The sequence below is a fragment of the Typopeltis vanoorti genome, chromosome 6 (genome assembly GCF_054136105.1).
Source record: "Typopeltis vanoorti isolate ZY-2024b chromosome 6, IOZ_Tvanoo_1.0, whole genome shotgun sequence".
Lineage (NCBI taxonomy): Eukaryota > Metazoa > Arthropoda > Arachnida > Uropygi > Thelyphonidae > Typopeltis > Typopeltis vanoorti.
The window spans coordinates 60844531-60871556 of NC_143554.1; the positions used below are offsets into that span (position 1 = coordinate 60844531).

Below are 27026 nucleotides of genomic sequence, written 5' to 3' on the forward strand. Positions count from 1 at the left end.
GGCCTTTAAAGGTCAAGATCCAGTAAAAACTAAAATAGTAATAGATAACAAGATATTAGAACAGGTGAATTCATTTAACTACCTAGGATGTATGATCACATATGAAAATGAAAAAGATATAAACCTAAAAATTGCAAAATATTTAAAAAGAACAGGTGTAATTAACTCTATATTTAAACCAAAACTAGTTCAAAAACAAACCGGACTAAAAGTATACAATACATTAACCCTACCAGTAGTGGCATAGCTGCTGGGGGAGGGGGGTCCTGCCCCGGGCAGAACTTTTCACGTGAGACAATTTTATTTTTCGACGATTCTTCTATTTATGTTACCTTAGTAATTTTATTACTTAATTAATAATTAGTTTACAACAACTATACTTACAACTAAAATAAACATAAACATAGTGTTTTAATTTCTTTCCCTACGTCATTTTGACTTTTTGTAATATTTTTGGTGTGTATTAAGAGGAGTGGCAAACTCATGGATAGCCCTGCGTGGCAAAAGCTCTAGCTACGCCACTGCCTACCAGGCTTATTGTATGGAAGTGAAATCTGGACAATAAAACAAAAAGACAAACGGAGATTAATAACAGCAGAAATGAAGTTTATGAGAAAAACTGCAAAGTATATTCTATTTGATCACAAAAGAAATGAAGAAATTATGAAAGAAGTAAACCAAGAATCACTAATAGAAAAAATTAAAAAATATAAACATAAATGGATGGAACACGTTCAAAGAATGAAAATAGAAAGATTGCCAAAACAAGCCTTAAAGTACGAGCCACTAGGAAAAAGAAAACCAGGACGTCCTCTTAAAAGATTCAACGATGACTTCCAATGCTGGAACAGGCCATGCTAGATGCCTAAATCCTTGATATGCATGATGATGATGATGACTTCCTTTGCTTGAGTTCGGAAGAGGTGAGAGTGCCCTTAAAGACTCTCACTGTGCTCCTATGCACATAGGAGCACAGGGAGGGTCTTTTCTAACTCACAGGCATTGGGTTTCTCAGTGGATTGCAGATCGTGGGTCTCACTATGTCTGATAATGAATTACTCTGAATGATAAGAAGAAAAGATCCTTGAATAGAAGTAGGTGAGCTCATAGCTCTAGATATAAGACAGTTTTAAGTTAGATTTAAGCTAGCATGTAAGCTAGGTCAAGAAAAAGGATCAATAAATTGTGGAAAGAAGAAATGAGTTGCTGACCAGAAGAAGTACTACTGGCCAAGTCCAGGCCGGCGCTCTACCTTGCGTTAGCATCAGCATGAAAATCTGGCAAAAATTCTTAATAATATAGGTATTGATTTTGCACTGGCAAGTATGGCTAATAGTCATACTGTGGTAACTGCATGAACTGAATGACTTTAGGTTCATGTACCACAGGACATAAGGACTGAACACCTTTAGATCCTTAATGTGAGACAGGGGCACATTGCTGAGAGAGTCTGACCTGATATTATAGTAGACCAAGAGAGGATAACCTGATATTAAAGATGGCAGGTTAGTTTTACCCTACTGATGACTAGTCATTGCAATAGTAATCCTGCTCAGTACAAGAGAACCGTAGGTTCGGACACTTGGTACATGTGCTTGGTCAAGTGACCAGTGGTGCGAAGCTGAGATGACATCTCTGCTTCACACCAGATATTATGATGTGGGATTATGACTGAATGCCTCTAAGTCAGAATCCCTTCTAGCACTGCAACGATACCGTCCATGCCTCACGCATTAAAAGGCAGCGCTAGCTGGAATTGCTTTTGTATGTCACGGTGCAATCGCTCTGGCAATGAGGCCACTAGAATGGAAGCATCAAGGCAGCCGTTGAGACTATGCAGCAGCTGCTTCCTACGCCACACCATTCAGGTGTGACATGTGAGCACCAAATCGTCTGCAGACGACCTGGGTACTCCTGTCCTGGAATCCTCTTATGCTGGGAAGGTGGCAGTCAAGAAAATATCAAAAGTGCAAACACTCATTTATTTCACCTTCTGATAATTTCAACATACCTGATCTCTCCAACTAGGGGGAGAGATGTCATCTCAGTTAACATCAGCTCTTCTGATGCTATGACCAAATCCAAAACTCTTGAACCTCTTGTTCCCTCTATTACATGTTGCCTAAGACATTTGACATTTGTCCCTCAAAAATTCTAGAAATTCCATTCACCTTATTACTACATGCATTTTTCTCTTCCCAACTTATACTGCTGTAGTTAAAATCCCCCATAACAAACAATCATTCTTCTTGCACTTGCCAAGCTCAACTGCTTAAACATCTCCTGCTCCTCACCCTCTGTGCTCATTGGCTTGTATCAACACCCCACTAAATATCCTATCTTGTCCATCTCGACCCCACACCATATGTTTTCAAAACCATTAGTGTCACCGCCTTCCAAACCCTCCACGCTTAGAGGATATAAGTTATCACTTATCATAAGCAGTACTCCACCATCATGCTTTCCCTTCCTATCCTGCCGAAAAATACAGTACCCTGCTACCTCTGTTCCTGTTATTATATCATCTTCTGTCAACTACGTCTCAGAGATCCCAATAATCTTTGGCCAGGCTGATGCTATCAGCACCACCAATTCATCTCCTTATTCCAAATTCTCCTGGCATTAGTATAAAGCATAAAAATGTCACTGCTTTTATACCTTTATCCCCCTCCAAACCCCACTGGACTCAGTGTTACCTGATGTCGTCCCTAAGCACCCATTCCCTCAAGAGGCCACCCCAGCCATCATCCACCCTGGGAATTCTAGTTTTCCTGCACTGACACACCAACTCAATCAGAAAACAGCAATCTCTCCAGATGCATAACATCCTTCCTCATTCAAATACAAGTGGTCTCTCGCATACATTTCCTTTCTGTCCTCAAATGCCCTCCAAGCATCCACACATTCCAATTCTCTCTTCTGACACATTCTTGCTATTATGCTAGTCATTATTACTGCTCTTCTGCTCAGCTTGTCATTATCACACCTGGGGAACACACGCACACAATCTTTCATCTCTGCTTTTTCTTTTGTACAACCTGAAGCAAGAATCTCAGATCTCTCACCATCCGATTTACATTGCCTCTCAAGCCATTCGTGCCCACCATCACAATCATCTCATCCACCCTTTGACCCCACTTATTTGCCATAGCCACACTTTCTCTTGTCCCTCCAGGCAAACATTCCTCTGGCATCCTATCTTGCACTCCACAGATCGAGTCTCCATACATCACAGCTCTTACTACTCTATTCTTTGATTGCTCACCTGCATCCCTCACTCTCCTCTAACTCTTTCACCTCTGTGAAAGAGTTAGAGGAGAGTGAGGGATGCAGGTGATCCTGTAATCATAATGTGGGACTTTGATTATCTGAACATTGATTGGGTAACAGAAAAATATCATGCGAAGAATGAAACTGAATTTATTGGTCTGTTGTAAGACAACTTCCTCAAGCAGAATGCAACAGAAAGAATTCAAGGTCAAAGAGTGCTAAAGTGATTATAGTGTCAGAGGGAGTTTCTGTTAAAGATGTAAATATTCTGCCTCTGATTAGTGACAGTGATCATGCAGTACTCACTTGGCTAAGTTTATAATATGAATGTTCAATTCAAAAAAGGTAACATGCTGTGAGCTGCAAAGCAGAAAATTATGATGAATTGAGGAGTATGCTGGGTTCTACCATGGTATTCGATTGTTGGATGAGAAGAATATTGACAGCGTATGGGGCCTTTAAAAATACTTAATTGATGCAATATCAAAATGTGTTCCCTGGAGTTCAAGCGAAATGAATGTGTAATCTACATAAAAGATTCAGAAGAAAAAAAAAAAGATAAGGTGAAAGTAATACCAAGTGTATAAGGATGATGCAGTTATGAAGTTTCATGGAACAAGCCAGAAGAGTCGCAACTGTTGTACAGAAATCTGAGTATGAAAAGGAACAAGAAACTAGCTCTGCAAGCTAATGACAACTCAAAAGAATTCTGTTGTTATGCTTCAAGTAAAATAAAGAATTAATATGAAAGAATAACTCTACTGAATGCAAATGGTGTGCAGATGAATTGCAGGAGAGATTGTTCAACAAATGAGTGCCCACTTTACTAAAAGCTATCAATCTAGTGTATGCAATATTTCTCGCTCACTGCTATGGATGAAGAAATTCATGTGTTTGTGGAAGAGGTACTAGAGCTGTTGCACAAACTCGATAACAATTCAGCAATATGGACTAACGAGATATCAGCATTGATGCTAAAAAGAATGTTCAGCTAAAGTGGCTATTCCTTCAACAAGGCTATATAATTTTGAATCTCAGAAAAGGGATGATTCAGTAGGAGTGGCAAGAATGTGTGGTAATCCCATTGCACGATGGTATTGCAAAGATTGATGTATTCAATTAATGACCTATTAGTATCTCTCTCTCAATTGGTGATAAAGATTTTGGAAAAGTTGGTTAGTGTTTGCATTCAGAAATGAATTGAAAGATAATCTCTACTTTGCAATGAACAGCATGGGTGTGCTAAATGAGGGGTCATGTATTAGCAACTTGCTCACATTCTATAATAATGTAACTATTGAGTTAGACAAGGAGAATTGATACACCATGATACTTTTGGATTTTGCTAATACACCAAAAGGGAAAAAGACTGATCAGGGTCATCAGGTTAGTCTGATACTGGTAGATCAATCAGTGTATATTCATGATTAGTGTAATGATGAGTATGATGCTATCTTCATGTACGTGGTTATTTTGGAAAAGTGTTTAATCTATTATTGAATAGCAAATTGCTTTTTTTTTGCAGCTGATACAAAGACTGGATTATTATTTTTTTATTTATTATGTAATTTCTTTCTTTGTAAATTTCATAAATTGTTTGCTGAATAAAATAATATTTTTCCTTTTAAATTTCATTTTTAGACCCAGCTCAAATGGTACCAAATGGGACGATCTTGTACCATAATGGAGTTCCATATACTTATCATAATGGTATGGCTTTTTTCACAACTCCCGAAGCGCTGTGCCAGTTTCCATCCCCACAGGTAATATTTTAAAAATTGGAAATTAATATTCTGCGCCTTTAATGTATTTAGATATTCATTTGGTGGCTGAGTGGATGTGATATGTTTGTACCAAGAAAAGTTAGAGGTATAAGCCAGAAATGCACTGGTGAAGTTTGCTGGAATGTCTGAATCCACTGTTAGTTAGTAGTGTTTATTTATACTGGAAGAAGTAAGGAAATTATCACCATAGAAAGAGCTGTACAACTGTGGCAGAAGCTCTATGATGAGAAATCGGGATCGCAGGCATTTGGGACGACTAGCAACAGCTGAAGGTTTCCATACTCATCAAGAACCAATTCAATAGTACAATGCTAACTCAGTAAACCAGTTGCAGAATGAACATTATGGAGAGAACTGCATGGGTTAGGCATTTTCAATCATGTTGTCCAGATACATCCTAAGTTAACAACTGTCCAGAAGAAAAATTGCCTTGGAATTAAAGCCAAAAGGCTTTTATGGCATTCGTATAGTGAAGGTATGTAAATTCTTTTCACTTAAACCTTGTTATCTTCCAGGTCTACCTACTCACTGATGAGACCTCAAAAAAAGGTTGAAACCGGTCTGGGTAGTGACCTCTCCTCATAATGTAATTACTGTATTACATCCCCTAGGGGTTGTGTTTTTACATTATGAGAAAATATCAAGGACAGTGAGGGAGCTTGCTCCACCTTTGATACGAGTTGCCTTGGTGTTGTACTACCAAGTGGTTACTTACACTTGGATTTGCCAATAGTTTTTCGGTATGAAACTCATAGATCTTAGTCCTAGTTCTTAGAGTTTCGCTTACTGGCAGATAAACATCAAAGGATTTGTATCCCCTTCATTATTAAAAATTGCCTTGCTTGGACAAAACATCATCATCATCACTGTACCACTGACCAGTGATGATGTTTGCATCCATAATTTTTTGTCTGCTGTGTTTATGTGCATATGTTTATTTTCTGCTGGTTACTTTTTCTATAAATAATTTCATGGTTACTTTTCATCAGAATTGACATTAGTAATTTCCTCAATTTTTTTTAATATTTTAAAGCACAAACATAAGTTCAATATTCCTTCTTAGTTCAATTCCAAAGAACTTGTAAACGAAAACAAATAATGTGTTAGACGAATCCAGATTCTGCTTGTATTCCAATGATAGCTGCTCCAGGATCATGCAGAAGGCTGGAGGAGCATTTAATCCCAAATGTGTCCAAACAGATGTGCAAAAAGGAGGTGGCAGTGTCATGTTTTGGGGCTGTATTTCAAGTGCTGGAGTTGGCCCATTCAATGAGGTGTCCAATCTCATGAAATTCATGTATTATGTGACACTTTTAAATAATGAAGGTATGGACATTTGTCCAGTTTTTGGAACAAGGACATATAGTGTATCCTGAGTTTCAAGATAACTCTCTTGTCTATCGAGCTACAATTGTGCGGGATTGGTTTACAGAACATGAGAAGGGTGTTCCATATCGCAATTGCCAACGAATTCACCAGATCTGAATGTTATTGAATAAATATGGGACATGTTAGAAAGGGCCATAAAGAAGAAACATCAACACCCTGCAAATTTGGTAGAATTAAGGGATTTTTAAGCATAGAGTGGAATAAACTTGATAGTTATGTGATAATGAGTCATATTGACAGCATGCCATAAAAAATTCCAAGCTTTGATTAAAGCAGGTGGTGATATAACTCCATATTAAGGAATAAAGTTTGCATTCCATAATTTTTTGTCTGCTGTGTTTATGTGCATATGTTTATTTTCTGCTGGTTACTTTTTCTATAAATAATTTCATGGTTACTTTTCATCAGAATTGACATTAGTAATTTCCTCAATTTTTTTTAAGCTTTTAAAACACAAACATGAGTTCAACATTCCTTCTTAGTTCAATTCCAAAGAACTTGCAAAACAAATATTTATGCCAGGGAACTCACTTTGTTCAAAGTTCCACTCCTCATTGTCCAACATCTCTACTGCTATCTTTTGTAATAATCTTCCCTGAACTTGTACTTTCCTGAAGAGTATGATCTGCAGGTTCTGAAATCCAGTTTTTCTATCTCCTTAAATATATCTACTCTCACATGATAATGATGTGTGTTATATGGTGAATAGCTTTTATGAGATCATGGGATTGCCACAGAAAAAACACACACACACACAAGGTGTGTGTGGTTTTTTCTCACCAGAGGTCAGGCTAGGATAAACGATTAATAAACATTTAGATTCATTTTACTCTTGTATAGTGCAGTGGCATGTAGTTTGTATGTTGTACATATAACATCATCAGGAACACATACATATGTTGTACATATGTATGTGTTCCTGATGATGACCTCAATACAGAGGTTGAAAAGTCAATTGTTATATGCTTAATGTTAAGTAAAGTAATTATAATAACACGTTTGTGTCTCCATAAATTCTTCACTATGAATGCAAACCATCATGTAATCTTAAAATAATTGTCACAGTCCATAGAGATTTGACCTACAAGCAATGCGCCGCTATGGTAAGATGAAAATTCGTGTTTCTATGTTAATTGGCTAGCCTTTCTAAAATGATGTAAAGACAGCAACTTGATACTGGACCGTTAAAATAAAAAAAGTTTACTTCAGCCAAAGTGCTCAGTATTTATGCTCATTTGGAAAAAGTTTTGTTGAGAGAGAGCAGATCCACGAGGCCTGCAGAAATTTAGCAGTTACTCAAGCCAGCATTTTATAACGAAACTCAGAGCTCTCAAGCTACTTAAATCCCGATATTTGGGATATTCTAGAGAGGACTACAAATGACTCAGCAAAGCATATGTTACTTAAGAACAAAGAAAAATTAATAGCGAAGTTTCAAGCACTAAAACAACAAGAAAGCAACAGACAATCTGGACGGCATGTCCAGAGGAACAGCCAATTACAAACCAATACAAGGGGCAGCCAATCGCCTATGAGCGAAGTTAGAAGCAACCAACTAACCACTAATGGACCACAGCCAAGTGATCAACAAATCCAGCTACGACCTTAACGCTGGAGAACTCTTGCTTCTGCAGAAAGGCCTGAACTACGCCATTGCACCTAGGTCAGTTAACAAATTAGATATTATTTATCACATTGAAAGAGGTCTAAAATCCCTCCTCTCCAATTTAGCTAACAAAATACGAATGGAAACATCGTACGTACATATTAAACTCTAATAAACAACTAAGTTGCAACCTAACCAAGACAGAAAATTGACAATTAAATCCTCTAAAAAAACAACCCAGACATCATGATTACAAAAGCAGATAAAGATAATGCTGCCGTTATCCTTGATCGGATAAAATGACCTTTTGGTATCCGACCACAACATGTACCAAATGGTGAATTACAACCCTACAAACTGCATCAAAAAGAAAACAACAGAATTAATCAAATCGGTGATCACATGGCCAGAGGAAACAAGCAAAATTATACTAGTGCTCCCATAAATTACGGTCTGCCAAAAATACACGAAACAAACACTCCACTGTGACTGATAGTTGAGGGAATCGCCAACCCTGATTATCACTTAGCCAAGAAATTATTGGCCACACTCAAGAAGTTGGTAGGTCATTCTCCCTCCTACATAAAAAATACACAACATTTCATAAACAAGATTAAAAACATCACACTTAACGACAAAGATTTATTAGTAAGCTTTGACATAACTGAACTTTTCAGTAGTGTCCCTATTAATGATACTATTCTTCTCTTACAGAACATTTCTGCCAGATATCACAGCCCTCTTTGCCCACGTACTCTGCTCTGGATATTTCTTGTGGCAAAATAATTTTTACCTACAAAAAGAAGGTATGGCCATGGGCTCACCATTTTCTCCTTCAACTAACTTTCACATGGAAGACTTCGAGCAACGAGCTCTAGATTTGGCCAACCTAAAACCCAAAGTCTGGCTCAGATATTGATATTTTTATTTTTGCCATTTGCCCTATGGCCATGGGACAAATGGCAAAAATACATTTGTAAGCGACAAACAACACAAACGTATCCATTCACCATTGAAATCGAAAACAACAACTCTCTTTCTTTTCTACACACACTTGTCACATGTCTTCCCTCAGGCTGCCTCTCCTTCACTGACTACCACAAAAGTTCATGTACCGGCCCATACATACATAAAAATTCATACCACCATCCAACACAAAAACTAAGAGTCATCAGAGCTCCTAACAATTTGCTCCACTGAACAAGCTCTGAAACAAGAATTTGAAATCATTAACCAAACATTTGTAAAAAAATTATTATTATTCCGGGTAACTCCAAGGAGTCGACAGACTCATCGACGGAGGCCCCCTAACATCAAGAACAACTATTTGACATTCACACAGTATCTATCATACCTCGCCTTGAACTCATTCACAGTCATAGCACCCACAACAGACTCTGGCATCTTATTCCACTCATTCGCCACTCTTCAAGTAAGAAACCTAGCTCTAACACCCCTTCTAACCATATTCTTGCCCAGCTTCCATGTATGGCCTCTTGTCCTCCCACCACCAGTCCTATTCTCAAAAATATCTTCTGGATTAATCTTTTAGAAACCCTTGTAATTTGAATATCTCAATCATATCACCCCCTTTTCTGCCTATCAACCAATTTTTGCAACCCGCAAATCTTCAACCTATTCTCATAAAGTTCATTCCATAGACCTGCTATCATCTTGGTCACTCATCTCTGGATCCTATCCACCTCCTCCCTATCAAGAAGAAACCCAGGCGCCCATATCTGGGCACAGTAGTCTAGATGGGGTCTTATCAAGGCTCGATACAGAGGAACAATAACTTGTTTGTCTCTGCTTGTTAAAGTATTTTTCAGCAACCAAGTGATTTGATGAGCTGATTTAGCCACTTTTGCGATGTGCTCCATAAACTTCAACTCCCTATCTACCAACACACCCAAATCCCTGGCCTCATCAATCTCCTGGAGTACGGTTCCAACCTATGTGATATACTGCTGCTAATCTTTTCACTCCAAAATGCATAACCTTACATTTTGTCACATTAAATTGACATCCATTTTCCTTAGCCCAGTCCTCCAAACTATCCAAATCATCCTGCAAAATTTTGACAATCCTGTGCACTCACAATTGCTCTACCCAACTTTGCATCATCAGCAAACAAGTGAACACTTCCTCTCAGATCCTTTCCTATATCGTTAATGAACAAATTGAAAAGTAGTGGTCCAAGAACAGAACCCTGCGGCACACCACTAGTCGCAAGCCGTCTTTTGGACTCCACTCCTGAATAAACCACTCTCTGATATCTCTCCATCAGCCACCCTCCCATCCACCTCACCAACCCTTTATCCATTCCCATATGCTGCAGTTTAATGATTAGAATTCCATGTGGTATCCTGTCAAAGGCCTTAGCAAGGTCCAGTAGAATCACTGTAAACCCATTACCCTTATCCAGTTCAGCCATCACTGTGTTATAAAACGTGAGGAAGTTACTGAGGCATGATCTACCCTTCACAAAACCATGTTGTCCCCCATACAGTATCCCATTTTCATCTATCCAATCCTGTATTCTTCTCTTGACTAATTTCTCCAAGACCCTGACAGCGATTCTTGATATGCTAATCGGTCAGTAATTTACAACAGCAGTCTTGGAACCTCCTTTATGCAGTGGAGCTATTTTCCCCTCTTTCAACCCCCTCGGGACTGACCCAGACCCGAGACTCACATTAAACAAAATGGTAAAGGGTATTGACAATTCTTTAGCAGCTTCACGTACGACATGAGCTGGTATACCATCCAATCGCACAGATAATAGACTACTCACCTCCACTTCATTCACCACAATTCCCGTATAATCTATTGGTTCATTCATTACTGCAGTGCCACCACCTGGATGATATATTCTTGCAAAGTGTTCGCTCAGTAATTCAACTATATCAACTGATCGGTTATCTCCCTACCATCGGCATTCTTTAAAATCATTCTGCCATATACATTTTTTTCTTTTACTTGAAACATATAAAAAAAACTGCTTGGGATTCTCTTTAGCTTGCATGGCTAATGTTCTTTCATAATCCTTTTTTTACTTTTCTTACCACACTCGTTACCCTTCTGGCCTGCACTTTATACTGTTCATGTGCCTGCCAGTCACCTTTCTCCTTAAATTCCCTCCATAGTAGTTTCCTTTTTTGCAGCTCAAGCTTAATGGTGTTATTCATCCATTTAACCCCTACTTGATTTATTACTCGAACTCTAGGTATACAGTCAGCCATTGCCTCATGCAAACACTTCCTAACCACCTCCCATGCACTATCAACATTTAGCCCTTGCAGTTTTACATGCCATGGCACTGAACCAATCAAACTCCTAAGCTTGCCATACGTATCAACCCAATAATTCCACATGTACCCTGTCTTAATTGTAAATTCCACAACTTTAGCCACCTCCCAAGTCAAGACCCTGTGATCACTCTCACCAATTGGTGGCAACGTGGTCATATTTGTTAAGCCAAATTCTCAGATGCAATTACTAGGTCACGCACTCTCTGACCCCTAGTATTTTCCATTACATCCTGTTGCAGATAGTTATCCCTTAATAACTGCATAAAATCCAATTCCTTCCTCCCATGTGTCCTCTCCTCCTTCCAGTCAATGTTACCATAGTTGAAATCACCCATAATAATTATCCTCCTTCCACTCATTTCTTCTATTTGCTTATGCATACTATCTCCACCATCTATTTCATTACCTGGTCTATAACCGCACCCAACTGTATATTTTGTTCTGCTAGTTTCTATCTCACACCAAATAGCCTCAAATGTGCTCTTTCTTCTATCCTGCAGTTCCACTTCTATTCTCCTTGGCTGTAGCTCATCAGCTATCATCAGTAACACTCCTCCCCCCATTTTATTCTCCCTGTCAGTCCTGAACACACAATACCCTTCACATTCAATCCCACTAGCTATATCATCTTCTGTCAGCCATGTTTCACTAATGCCAATAACCTGTGGCCCGGAAGTGCCAACCAAGGCCAAAAATTCTTCCTTCTTGTTCCTAATACTTCTGGCATTAGTATACATGAATTGCAGAAGCCGATTTGTCCCATCCCTATTTTGATGCCTTATACTAACTATCCCATTCTGATTCGTGGTCTTTCGTACTCGCTTGGGCATATTACACACATTCATACACTCAACTGTCTCCCTAAAGTCTGCATATCTACTTCCCCTCCCCCCTTAATAACTCTAGTTTCCCTGATTCTGCACATTCACTTCCACTACATTCGACAACTCTTTTTCAAGTCTCCGTACACCAAATCCATTCAAATGTAAACCATCCATCTTATATAAATCCTGTCACCCATCGAACTCACTCCACACATCCACAAATTTCACACCACTCGTCCTGCATAATTCATGCATAAAGTCATTAGCAGTTATGGCCCTGTTATACTCTTCACTGTCATATCGAGGCAACAGACTCACCATCCTAACTCTCTTCTCTTTTGCTATCTCAAGCAATTCCTTCACATCCTCATTCATAGCCATTTTGTCTCCTTTCAAATCATTTGTACCTGCTACTACCACTGTTAATTCTTTCACCCGCTGCTTTTGCATTCTAATTGACTCGCTTACATCCTTAACGTTCACACCAGGTTTATACGATTTTGTTAAACTCTCAACTAACACATCTCTTACTAAGGAATCTCCATACAACACTCACTCTTTCATTTTGTTTACACTCGCTATCATACTTTTATTTTTTCTATCATACGTTTGCCATTTATTAGTCGGTACTCTTGGTAAACATTTTTGGCAACGCTCCAGCTGCCGATTTACTTTGTGTGTTGCTTCGCGTAACTGAGCGATCTCACTCATTGCATCAGTCTCATCATTTTTATTCTCCAATAATTCATTCATTTGTTCTGTATGTTTACCTTCATTCTCACTTTCAGCGCCACTTTCACAGCTATCAGGCACTACCTCGCAAACATCCCTATTCATACCTCGCATATCACTGTTATCTAGATTCTCACTTTCAACGACGATATCACTCTCACGACCTGAAACACTCTTTAAATCCTCAGATTCTTTACACTTTCTGCACACATTCATTGTTTAACCAGACTCCAACCGCTCTCCTCAATGCATACATTTCGCAAACAGTACACTGAATCAATTCCTTTAAATTAAAATTTTTAGACAAAGCTGGTGACTTGGACGCCATCTTTGTATTTCTCTTAATGTGGGCCATGTGCACAGATAATCGTATCTATCATTTTATTTAAAATACTCAAAAATCACACAAAAATCACCCAGACACACTAAAATATGAAAAGTAAACAATACTATGTAAATACTATGCAAATTCACCAATTATTACTCAAAATAACATTTATCTCTTCAGGAGCTATCTACAAACACTATACACCATGTAGCCCTCTAGTGGCAATTCCTGGCTACAATAATATAAAATGGCTACAATAAAAAACATTTCACAAAATCTTTCATAAAAATGCTATTAAAAAGCAAGATTACATAGCCATACTCTACATTAGGGACATTTCAGAAAAAATACATAGAACACTACTTAAATACAACATCAAGACAACCTTTAAATCCCTGGAAAAATTAAGAAATTGACTTAGCTCCTCCAAAGATCGTCTTCCATACCTTGCCCACCCAGGGGTTCACAAAATTCAATGCACCTGTGACGTACCTTACGTAAGGGGAAACAGGACTCACCATCCCAATCAGAAAAGATGAATACAAACACCACATTAAATGCCTCCACTATGTAAAATAGGCCTATCAGACAAAGCACTCCAAAGATGTCACAGAATTGACTGGAAAGACACTAAGTCCCTACACCACATCAAAACCTGGTTTGAAAGAAAATTCAAAGAAGCTTGTGAAATGATAAAACATCATCCAGGTCTGAACAAAAATGATGGATTAATTATTCCAAGAATGTGGAGAACTCATCTTCAACCCATATAGCAATCAGAACAACCCCAGACAGAAGAAAATCTCAGTACAAAAGGACAGTAGAAATTGTTTAATGTAGTTCCGTTTTTTTTTTCTCACCAGAGGTCAGGCCAGGATAAATGATTTACAAACTTTTAAATTTAATGTAAATAACTATTTGGGAACATTGATCAAGTGTAAACAGATAAGTATTTTAATACCAACTAGTTTCACCAACCTTAAGCTGTTGGCATCATCAGGGTACCCTGATGATGCCAACAGCTAAGTTTGGTGAAATTCCTTTACGCTCCATTAATTGTAGATGGTATTAACTCACCTACCGACTTATTGTCTAAGCATCTATCTAAACTCTTACAACAATGTATCCATAACTCAGAGAGTTATGTCCGAAATTTACAACATTTTGTGGATAAATTAAAAAACATTACTATATCTGAAAATGATCTACTTGCAAGCTTAGATGTCACTTCTCATTTTACAAATGTTCCTGTGGTGGAAGTTATCAACATCTTAGGCACTTTATTCCCACAAGATATAACTTCACTGTACAATCATTGCCTAAATTCAAACTATTTTTCTTGGAAGAAAACTATTTACCAACAATTAACTGGCCTGGCAATGGGTAGCTCCATTTCACCTTTTTGTGCTGACCTATTTATGGAGAATCTCGAAAATAAAATTCTATCTCAAATAAATCCTAAATCAATAATTTGGTGGAGATATGTAGATGATATCTTCATTGTATGAACCACAACAAAGATGACTTAATTGATTTTCTCAATAAAATCAACTCCTTTCATCATTATATTAAATTTACACTAGAACTTGAAAAAGACAAACAACTACCGTTCTTAGACATCTTAATTAAGAAGCAAGTAAAGTCCTTATGAACCTATCAGTCTACAGGAAACCTACGAATACAGGACGTTATCTACATTTCAGCTCCTCACACCACATTTCTCACAAACTCAGCATACTACACATACTAAAGAAAAGAGCTGTTCACATTACAACAGATGAAAAGGACCTCCAAGATGAATTAACATTGATATCTAATAACCTCGCCTTGAATGGCTACCCACAAAGATTCGTCAACAAAATACTTTTCTCTGAGACACCACAAAGAGAACGAGAAGTCACTCAATATATTACAACAATCGCCATTCCATATGTGAGCAGTATCTCTAATAAGCTCGCTAATCTCCTCAAACCACACAAAATAAGAGTGACATTCAAACCCATAGAAACAATTCGTAAACTACTACGATCTCCAAAAGATACCCATTCTTTCTATAAGTATGCTGGAGTCTACAATATTCCATGCTCGTGTGGTTCAAATTACATCGGCCAGACTTTGAGAAGCCTCGAGATTAGACAGAAGGAACACATTGGTTATGTTAAAAATAATAGACAAGACATATCGGGCCTGTCATCACATTTCTCCATAACAAACCATATCATTGAGTGGGACAAAAGTTGTACCCCTTACATAGAAGAAGACTACCACTCTTGAATGTTTAAAGAAGCAGCTACAGTTGCACGCACTACAGATAACCTTAACAGGAACCAAGGTTTAATACTTCCAGAGATATGGAAAACCCTAATTAGATCTCTGAATACACAAGAAATGAACTTTAATGCTAACTATAGATAGAATGTTCCTTAGCAACAACCAGTAAATCATGTACACGCGATACATGTATTATTCATGTTCAATGCTATTTTAGTTTGTAACTATAATTTTTAGAATTTACAGTTAAGGTCTATTTTGTGATATGTTTTAACCTCAGTGCTTGTACCCTGTTGATGCCAACAGCTTACGTTTGATGAAGCTAGTTGGTATTAAAATACTTATCCATTTACACTTGATCAATGTTCCCAAATAGTTATTTATGTTAGTTCTGTGATCAAGAAAATACACGCTCATTATAAACTTTTAAATTTGTTTTACTTTAGTGCAGTGGCATGTAGTTTGTATATTGACCTCAATACAGAGGTCGAAACATTGATTGTCACTTGCTTAATGTTAAGTAAAGTAATTATTCTAAGACGTGTTGTCTCCATAAATTCTTCACTATAAACCTCTCTCTCTCTGTGTGTGTGCGCGTGTTACCTTTATCCAACTCAGCTGTCACTTTATGTATATATATATATATACATAAAGCATTAATCACTCACACCCACCCACACACGCATCATATATGCAGATGTGTACTAATTATTAATATTATTATGGGCAACTCCAAGGAGTTCTTAGACTCATCGAGAGAGGCCCTAAACATCATGCCACGAACTATCCAACATTTGCGTAGTATCTATCATACTTTTTTGAATTCATTCACAGGCATGGCACACACACAACACACTCTGGCAACCTATTCCACTCATTCACTACTCTCCATGCAAAAAACCTAGTTCAAACACTTTTGCTAACTACACTCTTATTCAGTTTCCATGGATGGCCCCTGGTTCTCCCACCAACATGCATGTACTGAAAAATTTCCTCTGGTGCCCTAGATCTGCATGCAGTAGTCAAGAGGGGGGGGGGGTCTTATCAAGGCTCTATAAAGAGGAACAATAACCTGATTGTTTCTACTCATCAAAGTATTCTTCAGTAACCAAGTGATCTGATGAGCTGCTTTGGCCACATTTGCTATGTGCTCCCTAAACTTTAATTCTCTATCCACTAACACTACTAAGTCCTTGGCTTTGTCAATTTCCTGGAGTACAGTTCCACCAATGTGGTGTACAGCTGATAATCTTTTCACTCCAAAATGCCACTTTGCCACATTAAACTGACATCCATTCTCTTTTGCCAGTCTGTCAATCTATCCAAATCATCCTGCAATATTCTGACATCATCTGTATTAACTATTGCTCTACCCAACTTTGCATCATCAGCAAATAACTGAACAGTTCCCTCTCTGATCCTTTCCTATATCATTAATGAACAAATTAAAAAGTAGCAGTCCAAGAACAGAACTCTGTGGCATGCCACTGGTCACAGGCCTTCTTTTGAACTCTACTCCTGAATAAAGTACTCTCTGGTATCTCTCCATCAACCACCCTCCTATCAATCTCACTAATCCTATATCCATCCCCATGTACTGCAGTTTACTGATTAAAGTTCCATGTGGTGTACTGTCAAAGGCCTTTGCAGAGTCTAGCAGTATCACTGCAAACCCATTACCTTTATCCAACTCAGCTGCACTGTATTATAAAATATGAGCAAGATACTGAGGCATGACTTACCCTTCACAAAACTATGCTGCCCCACACAGTGTTTCATTTCCATCTATCCATTCCTGTATTTTGCTCTTGACCAACTTCTGTAATACTCTGACAACATCTAATAGAAGCAATGTCTAAATGTATTTCAAGGGTTAGAAGGTTAAATAAGGTAGGTGTAAAATGGATGAATGAAGAGATTAAGCATGTGGTACGGAGAAAAATGGCATTATGGAGGCGGCATAAGAGAAGTGGTAATAACGAATTCCATGAGGATTACAAAGACCAGGCAAGGTGGGTGGCTGGGTTGGTAAGGGTAGCAAAGGTGAAGTATGAGCAGCAGTTAGCTAATGAAGCCAAAAAGAATCCTAGGGGGTTCTTTCTATTTGTAGCCAGCAAAAAAAAAAAAAAAAGAAAAAGAGATTATGGAAAGAGGACATCAATTGGAGAAAATGGTATAAGGACAACTACTGTGGAAGATATAGTGGAGATACTTAATGAGCAGTTCATAAAGGTCTTTCATTCTTGTGAATGTGACATCATGGAGGGATTGAGAGCAGTTGATAATAGGGAGGAGAGACTGACTGTAAGTGAGCGACAGGTATATGGGGAATTGAGCAAACTTGTTGTTAATAAGGCTGTGGGACTTGGTAATATATCACCAGGTATTCTGAAGTAACATGCCAGGGAGTCAACATCTACCTTGACATATTTTTTTTAATATGAGTCCTGCACTGGATCGACTTCCAAAGGAGTGGAAGGAGGGCAAGATTGTGTCGCTTCATAAGGGAGGTGATAGAACTCAGTCATCAAATTATAGACCTGTCTGTGTGTCAGGTGTTGTGGTTAAGTTGTTGGAGAAACTGGTGAGAACCAAAATCCAGAAATGGGTTGACAATAATGGTATTATCTTTGGACAGCATGGATTTCCTAAAGGGAGGTCATGTTTTAGTAATCTATTTACTTATTACAATAAGGTGACGGCTTCCTTGGACAGAGGAGAGGGATACACAGTAGTATACTTAGATTTTGCAAACTCTTTTGATAAATTATTGCATGCATGGGCATCCACAGAAAATGTTTTAGGGCCAAACAGAGGCAAGGCCCCGTTTGCCCCCCCCCCCCCTCTGTGGACGCTTGTGACCACATGATAAGTCGATAGTCAAACTAGAGCAGATGAAGTTGGATATTAGATTAGTGCATTGGATCAGAGACTGACTATCTGATGGGCATCAGCAAGTTGTTTGTGGGGGGGGGGGGACAATATCCAGGAAGAAGAAAGTCATTAGTGATGTGCCTCAGGGGGTCTGTTTTAGGGCCATTGCTGTTTAATCTGTATGTTAATGATATTGGAAAAGATTTGAATGGGGATATTCAGTTGTTTGCAGTGATGCAAAGTTGGGACAACCTATGAAGAGTAGAGAAGATGTTGTGGCCTTACAAGAAGACTTGAGTAAATTGAGTGAATGGGCATGGAAATGGGGATGACAGTTCCATGTTTCAAAATGTAAGGTTTTAAAATTTGGGAATCAAAGACAGGATGTAGATTAGTGCATTTGCACTTGGTGGGAATATGTTGCTGGAGGTGGAGGAAATAAGTGATCTTGGGGTGATGGTAGAAAAAGCATCTAATATTTAGGGGACACACTGCCAAAATTGTGAGGACAACGTAATGAATTCTGGGTTATGATGAGGTGGATACTGATTTGCAGAAGTAAGGAGATTCTTGTTCCATTCTTTAAGGCTTTAAAGGAGTCCATGCACTGAAGACCACACATGGACTTCAGTGCACAAATTTGGTCACTTGGTTTTCCGGATGAAGAGATGTTGGAAAGGGTCCAGAGAGAACTAAGGTAGTTTCTGATCTCTAGAATGTTGAATATGAGGAAAGGTTGAGAAGATGCAATTTGCAGAGTCTAGTGGATAGGAGAGAGAGGGGGGGGATGTGATAGAGATCTACAAGTTAGTAAGGGGGTTTATAGGATCAACGTTGGAGAGGTTTTACAGCAAATGGTGGGAGATCAGGGGAGAACCAGAGGACATCCCTGGTAGCTTTATAAGGACAGTGTGAGCAGGGGTGTGAGAAGCAGGTTTATTTGCATGCAGAGTTACGGATGATTAGAATGCCTTGCCTGAGAGTGTAGTGCCTGCAGAGAATTTGAGTGTGTGTGTAGACATGGTATGATGAGCTGTGTGTGTGACGAAAGGATGTCCTAGATGATCTTTGATTCCATGTGGTCTTGGGATAATAATGATACACTCCTGATATACTGCTCAGTCCATAATTTGCTACATCAGTGTCGGAGCCTCCTGTATGCAAGGGAACTATTTTCCCCTCTTTCCACTCCCTCAGGACTAACCCAACTGAGACTTAGATTAAACAATATGGTTAAGGGCACTGACAATTCCCTCGCTGTTTCACATAAAACTCGAGCTGGCATACCATCCAATCCCACAGCTGTATTCACGTTAATGTTCTGTAATATGCTATGCACCCCTTTTCATTTACTTCAGTTCCTGTAGAAGCCTTTGGCTCTGTCATTCCTGCATTATCACCACCTGGATGATATACCCTTGCAAAGTTTTCACTTAGTAATTTGACTGATTCAGTTATCTCCTTACCATCGGCATTCCTTAAAATTATTCTGCCATATACATTCTTTCTTTTACTTGCAGCATATTGAAAGTACTGTTCGGGATTCTCTTTAGCCTGTATTGCTAACTTCCTTTCATAATCTGCTTTTGCTTTTCTTACCACACTAGTTATCCTTCTGGCCTGTGCCTTGTACTGTTCATGTGCCGGCAGGTCACCTTTCTCCTCTCTACGATTATTTCTTTTTTTTTTGCAGCTCCAGCTTGACTGATGTTCATTCATTTAACTCCAACTTAATTCTCTCCTGAATCTAGGTATGCAGTCTGCCATTACTTCCCTGAAACACTCCGTTACCACTTCCCATGCAGTATTACCATTTAGCCCTTGAAGTTTTATATGCCATGGCACAGATAACAGGTAATACTGATAATACAAATAATAACAGATTATGATAGATACCAAATTAGATCTCCAATACCTGCTTGAAAAATTACCTGAAACCTGCAGAAATTATATGATTATAAATTCAAGTAGAACATTTGTATGATTATAAATTCATTCTTTTCTTTTAGGGTTACACGGTGATCAGCATTCATTTTAAAAATTTTATGGAATTTACAACCGTGTTAAAAAAACTTTTTTTATTTTCCCGATGTTTCGATCTTCACATCAAGATCATCATCTGGAGCTTACATAAGTATACAGAACAAGCTGAGTTACATCATTAACTGTAAGCTAGAGAAACAATGATTTGATCACATGTTATTCTACTGGCATGACCTCTGAAAAAATAAAAATAAAAATAAAAATAAAAAAAAATAAGTAAATAAATTAAAATAAAATAAAAAATAAATTTTTACATCAAGCTAAATTCTATTTTTACAATGACAGGAATAAACATTCTTTTAGATGGTTTTCTTTCAGAAACAGTTGGTGTCCTATTTTTAGTATTACAATTCTTATTTTTGATTTATAATACTGGATTTTCTACAGTCCTGTTTATAGTTGTTCTTGGTGAGGAAGGTCGAATATATACCTTCCAAATGTTTGGGATTTTTAAACCATCATTGTTGTTCAGATTGGGGTGGTTGCTGATAATCTCACAGGCTTCCTTGAATTTCCGTTTATACCATGTTCTAGTGTGATGTAGACAGCTGGTGGTTTTCCAGTCAATTCTGTGTAAAGTGTTCAGGGCATGATCAGAAAGGCCAGCTTCATCATAATTATTATATTTAATGTGTCGTTTATGTCCTTTTTGTCTAATAGGAATAGTGCGTCCTGTTTCTCCTATATATGGTATGTTGCAAGTACAATAAATCCGGTATACTCCAGGGTGAGCTAGTGGAGGGAGTGGGTCTTTGGATGAATTGAGTACGTTTTTTAATTTTGCAGGCAGTTTAAAGGTGGCTTTGAGGTTGTACTTTTGTAGTACTCTGTTTATTTTGTCTGATATTCCTTTAATGTAGGGAATGGTTATAGTTTTACTGTAGTCTGGTTTGTCTTTGTTTTTTATTGTGGTTTTGTAGAGAATTTTGTTTATAGTATTTTGGCTGTATCCGTTTTTTTGTAGGTTATTACTGATAATTTTAAACTCGTCTTTCAATGCCTGTTCACTGGAACAAATCGTCTGAGCTCTGTTTTTTAGCATGTTGATGACACCTAGTTTTTGTGTTGGGTGGTGGTATGAGTTTATGTATATATATTGTCCCGTATGTGTCGGTTTTCGGTAAACAGTGAAGGAAAGATTGCCCGAGGGAAGACGTGTGACAAGTTTATCTAGAAATGGAAGTGTGTTGTGTTTTTCAATTTCAATTGTGAACTGCATGCGTTTGTGTTGTTTGTTTAGGTGGCTAAGGAATGTGTCTAATGTCTGGCGGCCATGGGACCAAATCGCGAAAACATCGTCAACGTATCTAAGCCAGGTTTTAGAGGGGAGGAATCCAGGGCAAGTTGCTCAAAATGTTCCATGTAAAAGTTAACAATGGGGGGGGGGATAATGGCGAGCCCATGGCTGTGCCTTCTTTTTGTAAGTAGATGGCGTTTTGCCATACAAAGTAACCCTACCACAAAATTAAAAAACTTACTCAACTCATCCAAAGACCCACTCCCTCCACTAGCTCACCCTGGAGTATACTGGATTTATTGTACTTGCAACATACCATATATAGGAGAAACAGGACGCACTATTCCTATTAGACAAAAAGAACATAAACGACACATTAAATATAATAATTATAATACTTGTTCTGTATACTTATGTACGCTCCAGATGATGATCTTGATGTGAAGATCGAAACGTCGGGATAATAAAAAAAGTTTTTTTAACACGGTTGTAAATTTCATAAAATTTTTAAAATGAATTATAAATTCAAGTTAATGAATTTTGCAAGACATCCAGAAGATACACTTAATCAGGAAACCATAGAACAAGTTAATGGTTTATGTTATAGCAAGATAAAACACATACCCACCACAGCATGGTCAACGATGAATAAACTTAATAAAATTTTGAAAACATCAAAATTCTTACAAACTCTAAAAATAAAATTATGCAAAAGTGTAATACTTCCAATAGCTCTCTATGGGGCAGAAAATAGACCTTTCAAATTAGGCAAATTGATAGGAAAATCATCAGAATTCATTGAACCTAACATAATACTAATGTACAAGTGCTGTAAGATTTGAATATCCCTAACTCAAAAATTCGTAACAACACAGTTAAAAAACATAGACTCTTTTGGTTCAGTCACAGTGTGTAAATGGAACTGGACAGATTCCTCATCTGGTACTTAAAGGCACTATTTGGGGGGAGGGGGGGGAGATAGAAGACCCAGGGGAAGACCAAGATTTGTGTTATGAATTTCATACAAATTAAATTGCAGTATGTTTTTGGCAAAAGTTACAAATTTCCTAAAGGACATAGTTAAGGAATTAATATGCAATGCTTACTGAAAAAAACTATGCAGAGAGACATTTCAGTATGGAATATGTCCAGCCCAAACTGTGATGCAGCTCTCATGACGTTGTACCATGCTTAGCACTGAGGGATTCAGGAGTTCTTGGGACAAACTGGTCCGCTCCTCCTTCTGAGCAAGGATAAGTTTGTTTGTTTTCTGGAGGGGAATTTCGAGAATCAGTGCATCTTCCTATGGCATTCCAAATGTGTTCTATGGAGTTGATATTTGGGGAGTGTGCTGGTTACTGGATTTGATTAATACCATCAGTCCTCCTTCACTGCTCGTGTATGATGCAGTGTGGCATTGTCATCCATAAAAATATAAAAATTCTTTACCTAAAGCACTTGGAACAATCAAACACATAGTTGAAGAACTTCGTTGCAATATCATTCACAGTCATAGTCCCTTTTTCCAGTATTTGTAGTTCAGTGTGTCCATTAAGCATAATACCTCCCCACACCATGACCCCAGCACTGCCATATTAATCCCTTTCAAGAACATCTTCGTGATGGCAAGTAGTACCACTTTCACACTAGATCAGCTGTCATCTAGAATTGGAGACTAAATTGACTCGTCTGTAAACAGTACATTGGTATCTTGTCCAATTTTTGTGGATACAATACCTGAAAATGTGCTCTACAATGGTCTGTGGATAAAGGGATGCAGGCTACAGGCCTTCGGATGTATAGGTCTACTTATCACAGACATCTTGCCATAGTTTGTTGAGTATCCATGTATCTTTGCTTGAATGGAACCGGCTTTCAATCTGACATGTCTTGGTGCCTTGATTACATTTTGCTGTTATAACCAAAAATCTGTCTTCCTATTCCATGGTAGAGCCAGGGCAACCTTTTAGCAAACGTCTGGAACACAGTTGACTATGACTCAAATTCTGGTAATATCAGTAATTCTGGAACTTTCTTCAAGCTTTCTAGTAATTCTTCCCCATGTGAAATCATCTAGACCAGGGCTTCCCAAACTTTTGGATGCCAAGGCCCCCCCCCTTTGGAAAAATTAATATCATAATATAGACATATAATATTATAATATTTATTGTATTTATATTCAATAGAAAACATACACAGCAAATATTGCAAAAATCAAGCAAATATTTTAGCATCTTATATACACATTTGACATGCCACATTATGTCATATGTCAAAACATAAAAGAAGTTTAATAACAATTTAATGTGATGGATGTTTCAATACTGCTACAACAATATCAGGTGAAATATTTGAAACTGTAATTCTTAGATTTCTGCTTTGAAATGAAACTTATATGAATAACCATATATTTAATAATATTCATTAAGTGCCGAAATACACAGGAAGCAAAATTTGTGAACCTGCACTAATGTGTGATTTTTTTCCATTAAAATATAAAAAAATAACAAAAGAAACGTATTTAATTTTTATTTATTATTTATTTATAATAAATAAAAATTAAATACATTTCTTTTAAAATAAAAAAATCTACTTAGGTCTTGAAAACATTTTTAATTTGTTTTCATTATTTCACCCCCCCCCCCCCCCTCAACAAAACCTATGGCCCCCAAGGGGACCATGGCCCACAGTTTGGGAAGCGCTGATCTGTGTAGACAATGTCTTTGAGATATTGCAAGCCATCCAAGTTTGCAACTTTATTCCTTCAAGAAAAGAGCTTCCTTCAAACACAATTTGCTTACTGCAGCTGTTTGCCTTTTATCCTGTCAAATGCTACCACATGACCTCCTTTGCATGCAATTCGAAAATTTGAATGTATACCCACTTTTTTCCTCAAAATTGTTAGTTATACAAATTGCCACAAGCTGATTTGCCTGAATTTGTGGTTGTAATCTTTAGAGATAGTGTTCTCCCTTAGGTTTTGAACACATGTATTATGTTGATTCCCAGATGAGTCTTTGACTCTATGGGGGTCTTGGGTAATAATAATGTTAGTAGAAGAAATTGGGAAATAGAGGAGACTAGGGATCCTGATGTAATGGTGGACAGACAGTTGAAATTCTAGGAAGGCCTATGAAAGGCACTTTGCAAGGGTATTTGTGACAACCCAAATCATTCTACAATAGGAAGACGGGATCATAACCAATGGAAGCTAATGGCTCTATTGTTGATGCTGATGTGACCACATCTGGACTATGAAAGTAATAACAAATTACTTTCACAGTCCCTATTCAACCTAGAGTGAGCTATAGGCCTCTCTCTTCCCATACGTTTTCTGCTTTCATACATCATGTTCTAATAATCATTATAAATCCAGCCATTATCATCCCTAATGAGAAGAATGACATGACAAAATTTTTATACTAGAAATATTTGAACTGGGAGATTATTATCATCACTAGTAAGGACATCTAGCAAGAAGATTCAACCTACTTTCATGAAAGATGGGATTTTCTTCCAGGTAATCATATTTTCACAAATCTGAAGAACAGATTTCATTTGAAAGACACAAATGCATTCAAATCTCACTGTAGAGAACTCGTAGGGTCTATGAAAGTAATTTATTATTGTGGATAATTTGCTGTAGTGAATTTTCTTCAAACCCAGTAGCATTGTACTTATGGAACTTTGGTTGAGGCTTTTTTTATAATTTATCATAGCGAGCAGTTTTGTTATAATGGTATTTGCTGTATTGAGAGTCACCTGTGACAATGTTCTTGTTAAATTCATAATGCTTTACATATGAACGTGTCAATTTTCATTAATTATTTCAGATTGTTAAGAGAGCATAAAATATGAAATTATATCTGATGGCATTACTAGAATATAAAAAATTTATTTGTTTTCATTCATTAACTCAGCTTATAGTGCCATATTGACATTAAAATAATTTTTCCTCTTATGTTAACTCTTTTTTTTTTTTTTTCAGGTGGCAGTAGCAGCCGCAACACCACCCCCTCCTCCTCCTCCACCACCACCACCTCCTCCACCACCACCTGCATATTCTGTGCTATATCCGCAGCCTGTTTATCTTGCTCAACAACAGTACCAGTATCACACTCCAGTAAGTAAGAGTCTCAAAAGCATAACTCATCAAGAAGTTGTTTTATTAAAATATAACATCTGTTGAATATTCAAATCCTTGAGTGAAGTTTATTTAAAAGATTTTATTTGTATACGTAATGCATGCTTTTAAAAGTTTGTTCTTTTTCAGTGGAAAATAAGGACAAAAATAGAGGATGCATTTTTGTTTTAGAGAGCAGTGTTTCCCAAACTTTCAATACAAGTGTACTTCTTTAAAAATTTTAGGAACACTGGCAATCCCCATTCGAACAAGGCAGTTTGAGAGAAATTTTAATAATATTTCATTCTGACATGAATAATTATATGAATTCTTAATGGAACTTCTATCATTATAACATTTATTATACACACATTCTCATAAGAATATAGTAATTTTATTACCGCAGTTATTATTATTATTGCACCTTCCATGGAGCTGACAGATTCATTGTTGTAGGTTCATTCAGCTGACAACATATTTATCATACCGAATCTTAAAATACTTAACACTTCTTGCATTAACAATACATTCTGGTAATGCATTCCATTCACCGACAATTTTTCCATATAAAAAATTTGTTCCTCACATTCCTCTTCATCCCACTCTTGCATAACTTCCAGGGATGGCTTCTGGTTTTTCCCATCTCACCTTCTACTCTGTTTATAATACCATCTGGATTAATCTGATAAAATCCTCTCAGTAACTTAAATGTCTCTATCATATCACCTCTTTTACTCCTATCTACCAAACTCTGCAATCCACATTTTTATCCAACAATATCATTTTACGACAATCATTTCTTTTCCTACTGGTCACATAAGGAAAGGTTCCTTTGGGATCTTGTTTTTGGTTCTCAGGGCCAATCTCTTATTCCACTTTTGACTTCCTTACCATACTAGTCATTCTCCTGTCCTGAGTCTGATATTCTTCATCTGCTCTCTACTCCTCTCCTTATATCTCTTCCATAATCTCTTTTTTATCTGCAGTTCCCATTTGATATTGTTTGTCATCCACTTTACTCCAGATTATGTTCCCTTCTTCAATCTTTGATTATAACTGAGGGATCACATCTCTGTCTCTAGTCATAATCAGATGTTTGATGCTATGACTAAATCTAAAACTCTTTAACTTTATGTTCCTACTACTACATGTTGCCTAAAACATTTGTTTCTCAAGAATTCCAGACTTTCATTCCCTTACTACTACTACTACATGCATTTCTTCTTCCCAATTT

At 37.5% G+C, this 27026-nt stretch overlaps 1 protein-coding gene across 2 annotated transcripts in view; it reads left to right on the forward strand.

Moving 5' to 3' along the window:
- The window catches only part of LOC150105487 (uncharacterized), a 246828-nt gene that overhangs the window by 150527 nt on the left and 69275 nt on the right, over positions 1 to 27026 (forward strand). For both annotated transcript variants that reach the window (XM_090394201.1, XM_090394200.1), the window contains exons 7-8: positions 4912 to 5033; positions 25658 to 25792. In XM_090394201.1, the coding sequence (XP_090250327.1) occupies positions 4912 to 5033; positions 25658 to 25792 (257 nt within the window). The remainder of the gene's footprint in view (positions 1 to 4911; positions 5034 to 25657; positions 25793 to 27026) is intronic.